This window comes from Oncorhynchus gorbuscha, linkage group LG24, assembly GCF_021184085.1.
Source record: "Oncorhynchus gorbuscha isolate QuinsamMale2020 ecotype Even-year linkage group LG24, OgorEven_v1.0, whole genome shotgun sequence".
Lineage (NCBI taxonomy): Eukaryota > Metazoa > Chordata > Actinopteri > Salmoniformes > Salmonidae > Oncorhynchus > Oncorhynchus gorbuscha.
In genome coordinates, this window is record NC_060196.1 from 54348181 (window position 1) to 54364454 (window position 16274).

Below are 16274 nucleotides of genomic sequence, written 5' to 3' on the forward strand. Positions count from 1 at the left end.
GTCAAGGTAATTATGTACATGTTGGTAGGGTTATTAAAGTGACTATGCATAGATAATAACACAAAGTAACAGCAGTGTGGAGGGGGGTGCAAATAGTCTGGGTAGCCATTTGATTAGCTGTTCAGGAGTCTTATGGCTTGGGAGTAGAAGCAATTTAAAAGCCTCTTGGACTTAGACTTGGCGCCCCGGTACCTCTTGCCGTGCGGTAGCAGAGAGAACAGTCTATGACTAGGGTGGCTGGAGTCTTTGACAATTTTTAGGACCTTACTCTGACACCACCTGGTATAGAGGTCCTGGATGGCAGGAAGCTTGGCCCCGGTGATGTACTGGGCCGTACACACTACCCTCTATAGGCCTTGCAGTCAAAGGCCGAGCAGTTGCCATCCTAGGCAGTGATGCAACCCGTCAGGATGCTCTCGATGGTGCAGCTGTGAAACCTTTTGAGGATCTGACGACCCATACCAAATCTTTTCAGTCTCCTGAGAGGGAATAGGTTTTGTTGTGCTCAACCTGTTCCACTACCCCGTCGATGAGAATGGGGTTATGCTCGGTCCTCCTTTTCCTGTAGTCCAAAATCATCTCCTTTGTCTTGATCACATTGAGGGAGAGGTTGTTGTCCTGGCACCACATGGCCAGATATCTGACCTCCTCCCTACAGGCTGTCTCATCGTTGTCGGTGATCAGGCCTACTGTTGTGTCATCGGCAAACTTAATGATGGTGTTGGGATCGTGCCTGTTCATGCAGTCATGAGTACAGCAGGGGACTACTGAGCACGCACCCCTGAGGGGCCCCTGTGTTGCGGATCAGCGTGGTGGATGTGTTGTTGCCTACTCTTACCACCAGGGGGCGGCCCATCAGGAAGTCCAGGGTCCAGTTGCAGAGTGAGGTGTTTAGTCCCAGGGTCCTTAGCTTATTGATGAGTTTTGAGGGCACTATGGTGTTGAACGCTGAGCTGTAAGCAATGAGTAGCATTCTCACATAGGTGTTCCTTTTGTCCAGGTTGGAAAGGGCAGTGTGGAGTGCAATAGAGATTGCATCATCTGTGGCTCTGTTGGTGTGGTATGCAAATTGGAGTGTGTCTAGGGTTTCTTGGATAATGGTGTTGATGTGAGCCATGACCAGCCGTTCAAAGCATTTCATGGCTACAGATGTGAGTGCTACGAATCGGTAGTCAATTAGGCAGGTTACTTTAGCGTTCTTGAGCACAGGGACTATAGTGGTCTGCTTGAAACATGTTGGTATTACAGACTCCGACAGCGAGAGGTTGACTATATCAGTGAAGACACTTGTCAGTTGGTCAGCGCATGCTCGGAGTACACAAACTTGAGGGACTAAAACCACATCCATCCTGTCTGTTTTTGGCCAAACCTGAGAGACTAAAACCACGTCCGTCTGTCTGTCCGTCCATCCTGTCTGTTTGTGGCCCAAATACCACTTAGCACTCTGAAACCTAACCCCAGGGGACATAAATGGGCTTCTGGATGTGACCCTGCCATCCGGTTGACTGTGATCTGTGACAATGACAGATTATGGTGTCATCATAGGGCTTCCCTTCTGTGCCAGCCCTGGCCCCTATGTGTCAAAGGTAGTGCCCTACTTGGGAAAAGGCTGCCATTTGGGACACAGCCACAGAGCTTCAGCCCCCAGACAGCTAGGGGCACTCTGTGACCATGGGTTGGGTTGGAGCCTCTGAGCCAGGCTGCCCTCTGGAATTAGCATTGACCCAGTAAAACCAGTGCTTCTTTGTCTCCACTGAGCCCAATGTGCTGAAGTGACAGATCAACGATAGATCAAACCAACTCACTCCCCTTTTGTCTCTTTGTTTTGCAGATATTTCCAGAATTTCCTACTACACAGGTGAGTGTCCTTCAGAACTACAAGAGATCTTATATGCTGTGAACTACAGGAGATCTTATATACTGTGAACTACAGGAGATCTTATATGCTGTGAACTACAAGATATCTTATATACTGTGAACTACAAGAGATCTTACATGCTGTGAAGTTCTCTTATTCACTTCTGTCAGATTATCCTTGAAGGCAGGTTTGATTCATAGTTGTGCTCTTCAGATGAATAGAAGGCTCTTAGATAAATCAGTCACCTGAATATCATTTACCAGAATCAACTCAGATGAAGGACACAACCACCTACTCCCAAGAGGAAGTCGGCTTCTCTTTCATCCTCGAGGTGCACTCCAATAATAATGATATGAATCCCCTCCACCGAGGGTGTCTGTGTTCAGAGTGTAAAAATCATATTTCCTTAGATGATATAGGAAAGGGTTATTAGACTGAAGGGGTGTGTGTTTGTGTCCGTTGGATGATGGTCACTGGGAACACAACTTTGCAGCAGGGGAATGACTAAACCCACATTACATTTCAGTGTGTGTGTGTGTGTGTGTGTGTTTGAGTCATTCATTAGACAAGACAGGCCTATTTCAGGGAGTTAATGAACCTCTAGTCGGTGAAGAGCTGTCGCTGCACTCTCTACCATCTAGGTTGCACAAACACTATTCAAAATGCTGCACTCTCCATGTTGCCTCATACTGAACTTTTGTTAGCTATGTGTTTTCTCTGCAGCTCACTGCAATCTCTGAATCATCTCAGTCCCTTTGATTTGTACAGTAGATTGTAAAGAGAGAGAGAGTGTGGCATCAAAGTATATTTTCCATTGTTTTCAGTGCGTGTCCTCACTGTAAGGACATTCTAGTCAAACTAGTGAAGATACTTTGTCTCGATGCTGGGCTGTTCTTCAAGGGGTAGTTCATTCAAAACTGCTCTGTCTTGAAAACCTGATTGCTGACATGCATGTTTTTGGGGGATTACTGTGTATTCACAGTGGACTAATGAACCAAATAGTAAAAGATAGTTTTGAGGGAACTATTCCTTTTAAGCTCAGGCCGGGAGGGAGAGGCCTTGGATGAACTGTATTCCAACTGGCCAGATATAATTGTGTTTAAAGCCATTGAGGTGAATGGTGATTTGGTTATTTTATGGCTCCAGCTTGATTTATATGCTTACCGGGGACCTTATCCTCAGTCACGACCATAAACCCGACATTATTTTATATATCGGCCTCACATTTAATGTAAATTTATGTCGCTGGATATTTTATCATGTCATTCTACACTTAATATCTCCTCAAGGACAATTCTCTGCTGCCTCTACACACACACACACACACCTGCCCTCTTTAACCACTTGCAGTAATAATGGAGAGTGACGAAGTAGGCCAACTCCATGAAAAGAAATGCAGAGAGAGAGCAGCAGCAGTTAACTACCCACCCCACTGACTAGAGGGAACATATTTACCGCCTGGCTATGCAGACACCTGGGCTACATTCAGGGGGGCATACCTTAGCAAAATAATTTGCAACATAAAACGAAAATTTGCCTATCTTGGGACTTCTTCAGGTAGCACCTCTCCGTTTCAGTCAGTTTCAAAACATAATTTCCCACCAACTGGTAGCTATATTGCAGAGTTTGCAGTGGACTCTTAAATATTCCCTCTCAATGAACTGCAGCATCTAGAAGCCATTTTGGCTTATTGATATCTGTTGATATTTAGAGCTGCAGATGTTTTGGGGATCATCAAAGGCAGAGTAATTACTTCATTCACCACAGCACCCGACCCGACCTCATTCACCACAGCACCCGACCCGACCTCATTCACCACAGCACCCGACCCGACCTCATTCAGACCACAGAGAGACACAGGGAAACAGGCATGGGCTTCCTCCTCATTCACCACAGCACCCGACCCGACCTCATTCAGACCACAGAGAGACACAGGGAAACAGGCATGGGCTTCCTCCTCATTCACCACAGCACCCGACCCGACCTCATTCAGACCACAGAGAGACACAGGGAAACAGGCATGGGCTTCCTCCTCATTCACCACAGCACCCGACCCGACCTCATTCAGACCACAGAGAGACACAGGGAAACAGGCATGGGCTTCCTCCTCATTCACCACAGCACCCGACCCGACCTCATTCAGACCACAGAGAGACACAGGGAAACAGGCATGGGCTTCCTCCTCATTCACCACAGCACCCCCGACCCAAGAACTCATTCAGACCACAGAGAGACACAGGGAAACAGGCATGGGCTTCCTCCTCATTCACCACAGCACCCGAACCGACCTCATTCAGACCACAGAGAGACACAGGGAAACAGGCATGGGCTTCCTCCTCATTCACCACAGCACCCGACCCGACCCAAGAACAATGAGAGCCGAACCCAAATGGACTTAGATCAAAGACGTTAGGTTCGGGTCTAGACCAGACCAAAACAATAATTTATCAGCCAAGTTGCTCTTCTGGTTAACAAACGTCTTTTATATGTTGGCTAGGCCTTCTATAAAGTCAATAAATTCACTTCATTTGCATAAAATAAAAATGCTATAGGATATGCAGAGCCATGTTTGGGTCTATTTGGATCCAGTCAGGTTTATCAGCTGTTACATCGACCTGAAACATGTTCGAATTTCAGACCCGAACCTGATCAGGGTCGCTGTCGGGTTTATCAGGTCCACCTGGACCCATGGACCCTCTACCCTAGAGTTCTGGGCAAAAGTAGTGCACTATGTAGGAAAAGGGTGCCATTTAGAATGAATTCTCTGTACCCTCCGTCTCTCCTCATCCCAGGCCTGATGTTTAGACTAAATAACCCTCTGTCTCTCCTCATCCCAGGCCTGATGTTTAGACTAAATAACCCTCCGTCTCTCCTCATCCCAGGCCTGATGTTTAGACTAAATAACCCTCCGTCTCTCCTCATCCCAGGCCTGATGTTTAGACTAAATAACCCTCCGTCTCTCCCCAGGCCTGATGTTTAGACATCCCAGGCCTGATGTTTAGACTAAATAACCCTCCGTCTCTCCTCATCCCAGGCCTGATGTTTAGACTGAATAACCCTCCGTCTCTCCTCATCCCAGGCCTGATGTTTAGACTAAATAACCCTCCGTCTCTCCTCATCCCAGGCCTGATGTTTAGACTAAATAACCCTCCGTCTCTCCTCATCCCAGGCCTGATGTTTAGACTAAATAACCCTCTGTCTCTCCTCATCCCAGGCCTGATGTTTAGACTAAATAACCCTCCGTCTCTCCTCATCCCAGGCCTGATGTTTAGACTAAATAACCCTCCGTCTCTCCTCATCCCAGGCCTGATGTTTAGACTAAATAACCCTCCGTCTCTCCTCATCCCAGGCCTGATGTTTAGACTAAATAACCCTCCGTCTCTCCTCATCCCAGGCCTAATGTTTAGACTAAATAACCCTCCGTCTCTCCTCATCCCAGGCCTGATGTTTAGACTAAATAACCCTCCGTCTCTCCTCATCCCAGGCCTGATGTTTAGACTAAATAACCCTCTGTCTCTCCTCATCCCAGGCCCGATGTTTAGACTAAATAACCCTCCGTCTCTCCTCATCCCAGGCCCGATGTTTAGACTAAATAACCCTCCGTCTCTCCTCATCCCAGGCCTGATGTTTAGACTAAATAACCCTCCGTCTCTCCTCATCCCAGGCCTGATGTTTAGACTAAATAACCCTACGTCTCTCCTCATCCCAGGACTGATGTTAGAATCAGGAGGTGGTCACTGCACTGATATTTATGGCTCACGCCCTCTTTAGCAAGCCCTCTAAATTGCAATCATCACCAAGGGAATCATCACCAAGGGAATCATCACCAAGGGAATCCTAATTAGAGGTTCAAACAATGTAATGGTGTTGTTATGGAAATGACTTGTTACATTGTAAAGGCAAGGAACCCTGAATAATCCCTGTTTCTATATTTCATCTGGGCTGGGTTATGATCATTTATCACTCCAGTGTTAATCTGCAATATTGTAATTATTTGCCTACCTCCTCATGCCTTTTGCACACATTGTATATAGACTCCCCTTATTTCTCTGTGTTATTAATTGTTGTTAATTGTTTACTCCATGTGTAACTCTGTGTTGTCTGCTCACACTGCTATGCTTTATCTTGGCCAGGTCGCAGTTGCAAATGAGAACCTGTTCTCAACTAGCCTACCTGGTTAAATAAAGGTGTTCTCAACTAGCCTACCTGGTTAAATAAAGGTGAAATAAAAAATAAATAAAATAAACATGGGTCGTACAACGCCATAAATTACCGATCTAAGATGTGCCGAATCAATGATCTTCACCTCAGTCAACATCCCTGCTGCCTAAATTAGTTTTTGTGCGTCAATAATAATAATAACCATTTTATTATTTTACATTTGGAAAGAAATAGCGGCTCTTATGTGTACTGCCGGTAGTACCGTATACCCCGGTTTGAGGATACCGCCCAATCCTAAACTACAGTAGCTTGTAAACAATAAAGAATGCCACACTCAACCTCCATGACTCTGTGCTGTAACCACGTGACAGCGTAGCCTAATCCACACACACACACACACACACACACACACACACACACACACACACACACACACACACACACACACACACACACACACACACACACACACACACACACACACACACACACACACACACACACACACACACACACACACACACACACACACACACACACACACACACAGTGGACTACTCAGTCTGTTAGTTAGTGACACTGAAACATGATGATTGTCCTGGATTCAGACTCAGTCTGTTAGTTAGTGTCCCACTCATAGCTTTTCAATGACAATAAAGACTTTTACAGACCAGATACACATGCTGCTTATTTGTGTGTGCGTGCCCGTATTCTGTTGTTGTTGACAGTTTTTCCTCCCTAGTTATACAAGTCATTTGTCATTCTAATCCACATCATTTGAGTTGACTTAGTAACCGTGGAACCATGGCCTTAGAGACCCTAACAGTACATCTGTCTGTCTTAGTAACCGTGGAACCATGGCCTTAGAGACCCTAACAGTACATCTGTCTGTCTTAGCATCCAGGACCAGCAGACGAGACATATTCAGCTGATGACGGCATGCTCCACTGAACCATACGGCCATGTGTTTTTCTGCGTCTGTGTGTGTGTGTGTGTCTCTGTGTGTGCATGGTTGCAAATGCCTACTTCTCACCCAGTGCTTCCAATCTGTTGTCTGTGTGGATTGGTAACACATGTCCCAGCCTGGGCTCCTGCGCTGGGAATAGGAATCAAGGAGGAGGGGATGGTGAAAGGTTTTGTGTTTGGGAACAGGGGGCCGGATGTGACCCTCTGAATAGCTGAAACGGAGGAGCACCTCTCCCTCTCCATGGGGTGCAGTCATAGCCCCCTTTGTGTGTCTGACACGGCTGTTTCTGGGGGCTCTGTCCCCCCTCGATTCCCCTGCTCCGATGGGCATGAATACCACATGAATACCTATTGTATATGCAGCAGTCCACGTGAATACCTATTGTAGATGCAGCAGTCCACATGAATACCTATTGTAGATGCAGCAGTCCACGTGAATACCTATTGTAGATGCAGCAGTCCACATGAATACCTATTGTGGATGCAGCAGTCCACATGAATACCTATTGTAGATGCAGCAGTCCACATGAATACCTATTGTAGATGCAGCAGTCCACATGAATACCTATTGTAGATGCAGCAGTCCACATGAATACCTATTGTAGATGCAGCAGTCCACGTGAATACCTATTGTAGATGCAGCAGTCCACATGAATACCTATTGTAGATGCAGCAGTCCTATTGTAGATGCAGCAGTCCACATGAATACCTATTGTAGATGCAGCAGTCCACATGAATACCTATTGTAGATGCAGCAGTCCACATGAATACCTATTGTAGATGCAGCAGTCCACATGAATACCTATTGTAGATGCAGCAGTCCATGTGAATACCTATTGTAGATGCAGCAGTCCACGTGAATACCTATTGTAGATGCAGCAGTCCACGTGAATACCTATTGTAGATGCAGCAGGCCAGTCCACGTGAATACCTATTGTAGATGCAGCAGGCCAGTCCACGTGAATACCTATTGTAGATGCAGCAGGCCAGTCCACGTGAATACCTATTGTAGATGCAGCAGGCCAGTCCACGTGAATACCTATTGTAGATGCAGCAGGCCACGTGAATACCTATTGTATATGCAGCAGGCCACGTGAATACCTATTGTATATGCAGCAGGCCACGTGAATACCTATTGTAGATGCAGCAGTCCACGTGAATACCTATTGTAGATGCAGCAGTCAGCCACGGCTCCTCCTCAGTAAGAAGAAAATGATTCAACAAACAGCAGCATAACTCTCTGCCTTCTAAATAAACTTGGCCACGCAGGCTAGTCTGTGGTGCCACGTGCTAGTTTACATGAAAGCAGGCTGATTCTCAAATGGCACCCTATGTCCTTCATAGCACACTGCTTTGGACCAGGGCCCTATGGGATATAATCAAACATAGTCTACAACATAGGGAATCAGATCTTTTTCTCCACGATCTATAAGGCTATAATATTATCCATAGATTAAACTTTGGGGGAACAATTTTCATTGGGATCATTACTGTGTTAGTACCGACCATGAGAAGTCCAAAATGTTTCGTGTTATTCTCAAGGATTGCGACCAAAGTGTCTGGTTAGTCTGCTGGATATCCTATTCTGTGTCCTAAATAGGTACCATATTCCCTATGGTTGAGGTCAAAAGGTGTACACTATATAGGGATTAAGGCTGGGGAATGCCAGGGACCTCATGATATGTATAAGCGATTCTCACGATTCGATATGTATAGTGATTCAATACTGTGATTTTTATTGCGATTCCAAACATATTGCTCTCTTTCTCTGTTTCTCTCTCTCTCTCTCTCTCTCTCTCTCTCTCTCTCTCTCTCTCTCTCTCTCTCTCTCTCTCTCTCTCTCTCTCTCTCTCCTTCCATCTCTCTCTCGCTACCTTCCATCTCTCTCTCGCTACCTTCCGTCTGTCTCTCTCTCTCTCTCTCTCTCTCTCTCTCTCTCTCTCTCTCTCTCTCTCTCTCTCTCTCATTTACATTACATTTAAGTCATTTAGCAGACGCTCTTATCCAGAGCGACTTACAAATTGGTGCATTCACCTTATGACATCCAGTGGAACAACCACTTTACAATAGTGCATCTAAATATTTTAAGGGGGGGGGGGGGGGGTGAGAAGGATTACTTTATCCTATCCTAGGTATTCCTTAAAGAGGTGGGGTTTCAGGTGTCTCCGGAAGGTGGTGATTGACTCCGCTGTCCTGGCGTCGTTTTGTTCCACCATTGGGGAGCCAGAGCAGCGAACAGTTTTGACTGAGCTGAGCGGGAACTGTACTTCCTCAGTGGTAGGGAGGCGAGCAGGCCAGAGGTGGATGAACGCAGTGCCCTTATTTGGGTGTAGGGCCTGATCAGAGCCTGGAGGTACTGAGGTGCCGTTCCCCTCACAGCTCCGTAGGCAAGCACCATGGTCTTGTAGCGGATGCGAGCTTCAGTGGAAGCCAGTGGAGAGAGCGGAGGAGCGGGGTGACGTGAGAGAAAACTAGACGGGCTGCGGCGTTCTGGATGAGTTGTAGGGGTTTAATGGCACAGGCAGGGAGCCCAGCCAACAGCGAGTTGCAGTAATCCAGACGGGAGATGACAAGTGCCTGGATTAGGACCTGCGCCGCTTCCTGTGTGAGGCAGGGTCATGGGATGTTGTAGAGCATGAACCTACAGGAACGGGCCACCGCCTCCTCATCACGCCAAGGTTCTTAGACAACCGTGATGGCGAGATCATGGAACAGGGAGGAAGAGCAGCTCCGTCTTGCCGGTTCAGCTTGAGGTGGTGATCCGTCATCCACACTGATATGTCTGCCAGACATGCAGAGATGCGATTCGCCACCTGGTCATCAGAAGGGGGAAAGGAGAAGATTAATTGTGTGTCGTCTGCATAGCAATGATAGGAGAGACCATGTGAGGTTATGACAGAGCCAAGTGACTTGGTGTATAGCAAGTATATATAGCATGTATATCTCTCGCTACCATCCATCTCTCTCCTCTCTCTACCTACACTCTATCTCTCTCCCTCCCCTCTTTCTCTCTCCCTTCCTTCTTTATCTCTCTCCATAATTGGCTTTATGCTGCCAGATCTCCTGTGGTTCCTCCTCATTCAGACCACAGGGAAACAGGCATGGGGTTCCTCCTCATTCAGACCACAGAGAGACACAAGGAAACAGGCATGGGCTTCCTCCTCATTCAGACCACAGGGAAACAGGCATGGGGTTCATCCTCATTCAGGCATGGGGTTCCTCCTCATTCAGACCACTGAGAGACACAGGGAAACAGGCATGGGGTTCATCCTCATTCAGACCACAGAGAGACACAGGGAAACAGGCATGGGGTTCCTCCTCATTCAGACCACAGAGAGACACAGGGAAACAGGCATGGGGTTCATCCTCATTCAGACCACAGGGAAACAGGCATGGAGTTCCTCCTCATTCAGACCACAGAGAGACACAGGGAAACAGGCATGGGGTTCATCCTCATTCAGACCACAGGGAAACAGGCATGGGCTTCCTCCTCATTCAGACCACAGAGAGACACAGGGAAACAGGCATGGGCTTCCTCCTCATTCAGACCACAGGGAAACAGGCATGGGGTTCCTCCTCATTCAGACCACAGAGAGACACAGGGAAACAGGCATGGGCTTCCTCCTCATTCAGACCACAGAGAGACACAGGGAAACAGGCATGGGGTTCCTCCTCATTCAGACCACAGAGAGACACAGGGAAACAGGCATGGGCTTCCTCCTCATTCTGACCACAGCGAGACACAGGGAAACAGGCATGGGCTTCCTCCTCATTCAGACCACAGAGAGACACAGGGAAACAGGCATGGGCTTCCTCCTCATTCAGACCACAGAGAGACACAGGGAAACAGGCATGGGCTTCAATGTCTGTTTCCCTGTGTCTCTCTGTGGTCTGAATGAGGAGGAAGCCCATGCCTGTTTCCCTTTCCTATAAGACAAGCAATGTCTTATAGGAAAGCTGCTTGGCCTAGTATGAGGGAGGTACTGGTGTCATGGCTGACCGCTCTTGTTCACTCATCTCACACACACACACACACACACACACACACACACACACACACACACACACACACACACACACACACACACACACACACACAACGACACTTGCCCTGTAACAAACTATAGCCTTCTGTTCCCTGTGTTGGCGTAACCCTAAAAGGCAGTGTTGGTGGTAGTAAACCTTTCATCATTTCCTCCTTTCTCCTCCTCTCCTTTCTCCTCTGTGTGGATGTGGATTGATTTTACCTGGAGGGTTTTTTCAGATGGAGAAACACAAAACAAAACCTCGATCTCCTCTAAACCTCGATCTTGATCCTCCTGCCCTAGCTATCACTCCTATTGGATCTGATAAGAAGAGGGGAGGAGTGGAGGAGGAGTGGTGGAGTGGAGTGGAGGTACTTGGCATGTTGCCAGGCGCTTGGGGATGGGTATCTTGGTGTACAAACACACAGGGCCTCCTCTGGTGGTAGGTGCTGTGGTGTGGTTGTAGAGCTGACCCAGGGTCAGTGTTGATTTGCAGGGCGGTGGCTCAGATTAGCATATTAATGGCCTCTTGCGTCAGTATGTATACAAGAGTGGACCAAGGGAAGTGCAGTTACTTGTGTTGTTGTGGAATACTTTTCTGACTCTGCTCTCCTTTTCTCCTCTCCTGTGTTGGTTGTGGGGCGAGGGGCGAGGGCCGGGGGCCGAGGGCCGGGGGGCAGGATTAGTATTCCAGGGGAAGGCTCACAGCGAGAGGCTTAGTAAGGCTGACCAGCCAGACAGACGAACAGAAGGAGCTACCCAGGGACAGAAGCAGCAGAACAACCTAGGTACCTCAGGTTCAGTGGAGGGGATGGGAAACTTCTTAACAACACAGTGTTGATCCATCTCCACCTTGTTCCTCCTGTCCGCATTTCAGTTCTTAAACTGGGCCAGTGCTTGGCTGGGACTCCCTCTCTCTGGATGTCCTGGATGTGTTTCTCTGAGCTCCTTCCCCCTTCCAGATCCAAGTGCTGATTCTGGACCTGGGCTTGAGTGGTGGAGTAGACTGGGGGAGAGGGTGGTTTGAACTACAGCTGTGTGGATCAGACCTGGTCCTAGGTGAAGAGGATCAGGGGCAGTGTGGAGTAGACGTTGATTGGTTAATCAGTGGGGTGTTTAGTGTTGTGTAGGGGAAGGTGGAAGCCCTGGCCTCCATGTGTTTCTGTGAGACCTCTGGGTGTTGGCAGGCCGTGGGGCCTGGGAGAGAGAGAGCAGAGGGACCAGCTCCCGTGGGGCCCGGGAGGCAGAGAGCAGAGGGACCAGCTCCTGTGGAGCCCAGACCCGCCTGCAGCCCCTTTCCCATGTGCTGTGCTCCAGGTACTATCAATGCTATTTCTTCTTCCTCCTCCTCTTTTCTTTCCTCCTCCTCCCTCCATTATATCCTCTTCACCATCTACCTGTCTTCTCTCCTTGGTATCCTCTTCACCATCTACCTGTCTTCTCTCCTTGGTATCCTCTTCAACATCTACCTGTCTTCTCTCCTTGGTATCCTCTTCACCATCTACCTGTCTTCTCTCCTTGGTATCCTCTTCAACATCTACCTGTCTTCTCTCCTTGGTATCCTCTTCATCATCTACCTGTCTTCTCTCCTTGGTATCCTCTTCAACATCTACCTGTCTTCTCTCCTTGGTATCCTCTTCACCATCTACCTGTCTTCTCTCCTTGGTATCCTCTTCAACATCTACCTGTCTTCTCTCCTTGGTATCCTCTTCACCATCTACCTGTCTTCTCTCCTTGGTATCCTCTTCACCATCTACCTGTCTTCTCTCCTTGGTATCCTCTTCAACATCTACCTGTCTTCTCTCCTTGGTATCCTCTTCACCATCTACCTGTCTTCTCTCCTTGGTATCCTCTTCACCATCTACCTGTCTTCTCTCCTTGGTATCCTCTTCACCATCTACCTGTCTTCTCTCCTTGGTATCCTCTTCATCATCTACCTGTCTTCTCTCCTTTGTGTGTGTGTGTGTGTGTGTGTGTGTGTGTGTGTGTGTGTGTGTGTGTGTGTGTGTGTGTGTGTGTGTGTGTGTGTGTGTGTGTGTGTGTGTGTGTGTGTGTGTGTGTGTGTGTGTGTGTGTGTGTGTGTGTGTGTGGGTGGGGGGTGTGTGTGGGGTGGGGGGTGTGTGTGTGTGGGTGGGGGGGTGTGTGTGTGGGGGGGGGGGTGTGTGTGTGTGGGTGGGGGGGGGTGTGTGGGTGTGGGTGTGTGTGTGTGTGGGGGGGGTGTGTGTGTGTGTGTGTGGGTGTGGGGGGGTGTGTGTGGGTGTGGGGGGGTGTGTGTGGGTGTGGGGGGGTGTGTGTGTGGGTGTGGGGGGTGTGTGTTGTGGGGGGGTGTTGGGTGTTTTTCTTCGTTTGGGTGTTTGTCTTCGTTTGGGTGTTTGTCTTCGTTTGGGTGTTTGTCTTCGTTTGGGTGTTTGTCTTCGTTTGGGTGTTTGTACTAGGGGTTGCAAAATTCTGGCAACATTCAACATGTTTCCTGGTTTTCCCGAAGTCCCAGTTGGAGGATTCACGGAATCATGAGGGAGTAAACAGGAAATCCGGAATCATGAAGGAGTAAACAGGAAATCCGGAATCATGAGGGAATAAACAGGAAATCCGGAATCATGAGGGAATAAACAGGAAATCCGGAATCATGAGGGAATAAACAGGAAATCCGGAATCATCCAACCAGGATCTCTGGAAAACCAGGGAATTTAAAGTTCCCTGGTTTTTGAAAGTTCTCAGAATTTTGCCTTCCTTGTTTTGTGTGTATCACGACTACACAGGGGTCAGCTCCCTTTCACACGTTGCCCATAGAACCCACAGCTGATGTATTTAGTTTGCTTGAGCAGCTGCTGATAATGGAAGCTAGGTCCGACAGCAGTCAATTCCACAACTAGCCAGGCTCCCACTTTAAACGGCTTTCTTTGTCCCCATGGAAGAAACAACATGTGCATTTAAAGCACCCTATTGTCACTGTGCATATGCTTCAGCATGCCATATGTCAGTCAGTAGTCATCTATAGGGGGAAGGGGAGAGGAGAGGTAGAAGGAGATGGAGAAGGGTAAAGGAGAGGGAAATGCAGAAGGAGAGAGGAAAAGCTGAGGGATAAGGAGAGGAAGGAGAAGGAGATAGGATAAGAAGAGGAAGGAGATAAGGAGAGGCTAAGAAGAGGAAGGAGAGGATAAGAAGAGGAAGGAGATAAGGAGAGGCTAAGAAGAGGAAGGAGAGGATAAGAAGAGGAAGGAGATAAGGAGAGGCTAAGAAGAGGAAGGAGAGGATAAGAAGAGGAAGGAGATAAGGAGAGGCTAAGAAGAAGAAGGAGCAGGAGATAGGATAAGAAGATGAAGGAGAGGATAAGAATAAGATAAGAAGAGAGGAAGGAGAGGATAAGAAGAGGAAGGAGAGGATAAGAAGAAGATAGGAAGGAGAGGATAAGAAGAGGAAGGAGATATGAAGAGGAAGGAGAGGATAAGAAGAGGGGAAGGAGATGATAAGAAGAGAAGGAGAGGATAAGAAGAGGAAGGAGATAAGGAGAGGATAAGAAGTGGAAGGAGAGGGAGAGAGGATAAGAAGTGGAAGGAGAGGGAGAGAGGATAAGAAGAGGAGGGAGAGGATAAGAAGTGGAAGGAGAGGGAGAGAGGATAAGAAGAGGAAGGAGTGGATAAGAAGAAGATAAGATGAGGAAGGGAAGGATACGAAGAGAGGATAAGAAGAGGAAGGAGAGGATAAGAAGAGGAACGAGAGAGGATAAGAAGAGGAACGAGAGAGGATAAGAAGAGGAAGGAGAGAGGATAAGAAGAGGAAGGAGAGAGAATAAGAAGAGGAAGGAGAGAGAATAAGAAGAGGAAAGAGGGGATAAGAAGAGGAAAGAGAGGATAAGAAGAGGAAAGAGAGAGGATAAGAAGAGGAAAGAGAGAGGATAAGAAGAGGAAAGAGAGAGGATAAGAAGAGGAAGGAGAGAGGATAAGAAGAGGAAGGAAAGAGGTTAAGAAGAGGAAGGAGAGGGGATAAGAAGAGGAAAGAGAGAGGATAAGAAGAGGAAAGAGAGAGGATAAGAAGAGGAAGGAGAGAGGATAAGAAGAGGAAGGAAAGAGGTTAAGAAGAGGAAGGAGAGGGGATAAGAAGAGGAAAGAGAGAGGCTAAGAAGAGGAAAGAGTGAGGCTAAGAAGAGGAAAGAGAGAGGATAAGAAGAGGAAGGAGAGAGGATAAGAAGAGGAAGGAGAGAGAATAAGAAGAGGAAGGAGAGAGAATAAGAAGAGGAAAGAGAGGATAAGAGCATCTGCTAAATAACATGACACATTGTCATAGTTTTAGCATGGGTCATTGTTAGGAAAGTCTGTCTGTCTGTCCTCTTTTATGGCTGAAGTCTATGACCAATCTATTAATGACCCATCTACAGTTGAAGTCGGAAGTTTATATACACCTTAGCCAAATACATTTAAACTCAGTTTTTCACAATTCCTGACATTTCATCCTCGTAAAAATTCCCTGTCTTTGGTCAGTTAGGATCATCACTATTTTAAGAATGTGAAATGTCAGATAATATTAGAGAGAATGATTTATTTCCATTTTTATTTCTTTCGTCACATTCCCATTGGGTCAGACCATACATACCGTCAATTAGTATTTAGTACCATTGCCTTTAAATTGTGTAACTAGTGTCAAATGTTTCAGGTGGCCTTCCACAAGCTTCTCACAATAAGTTGGGTGAATTTTGGCCCATTCCTCCTGACAGAGCTGATGTAACTGAGTCAGGTTTGTAGGCCTCCTGACAGAGCTGGTGTAACTGAGTCAGGTTTGTAGGCCTCCTGACAGAGCTGGTGTAACTGAGTCAGGTTTGTAGGCCTCCTGACAGAGCTGGTGTAACTGAGTCAGGTTTGTAGGCCTCCTGACAGAGCTGATGTAACTGAGTCAGGTTTGTAGGCCTCCTGACAGAGCTGGTGTAACTGAGTCAGGTTTGTAGGCCTCCTGACAGAGCTGATGTAACTGAGTCAGGTTTGTAGGCCTCCTGACAGAGCTGATGTAACTGAGTCAGGTTTGTAGGCCTCCTGACAGAGCTGGTGTAACTGAGTCAGGTTTGTAGGCCTCCTGACAGAGCTGGTGTAACTGAGTCAGGTTTGTAGGCCTCCTTGCTCGCACACGCTTTTTTTGTTTTTCGTTACATTTTCTATAGGATTGAGGTCAGGGCTTTGTGATGGCCACTTCAATACCTTGAATTTGTTGTCCTTAAGCCATTTTGCCACAACTCTGGAAGTATGCTTGGGGTCATTGTCCATTTGGAAGAACCA

General features: G+C 47.5%; 1 protein-coding gene across 3 annotated transcripts in view; it reads left to right on the forward strand.

The window, feature by feature from the left end:
• LOC124012359 (focal adhesion kinase 1-like) overlaps positions 1–16274 on the forward strand; it is a 220413-nt gene that overhangs the window by 57584 nt on the left and 146555 nt on the right. For 2 of the 3 annotated variants that reach the window (XM_046325898.1, XM_046325896.1), the window contains exon 2: positions 1832–1858. The exons of the other annotated variant lie outside the window; for it this stretch is intronic. Coding sequence is in view for 1 of the 2 variants with exons in the window: in XM_046325896.1 (XP_046181852.1) it covers positions 1832–1858 (27 nt within the window). In the remaining variant the exon portion in view is untranslated. The remainder of the gene's footprint in view (positions 1–1831; positions 1859–16274) is intronic. 3 annotated transcript variants of the gene reach the window in all.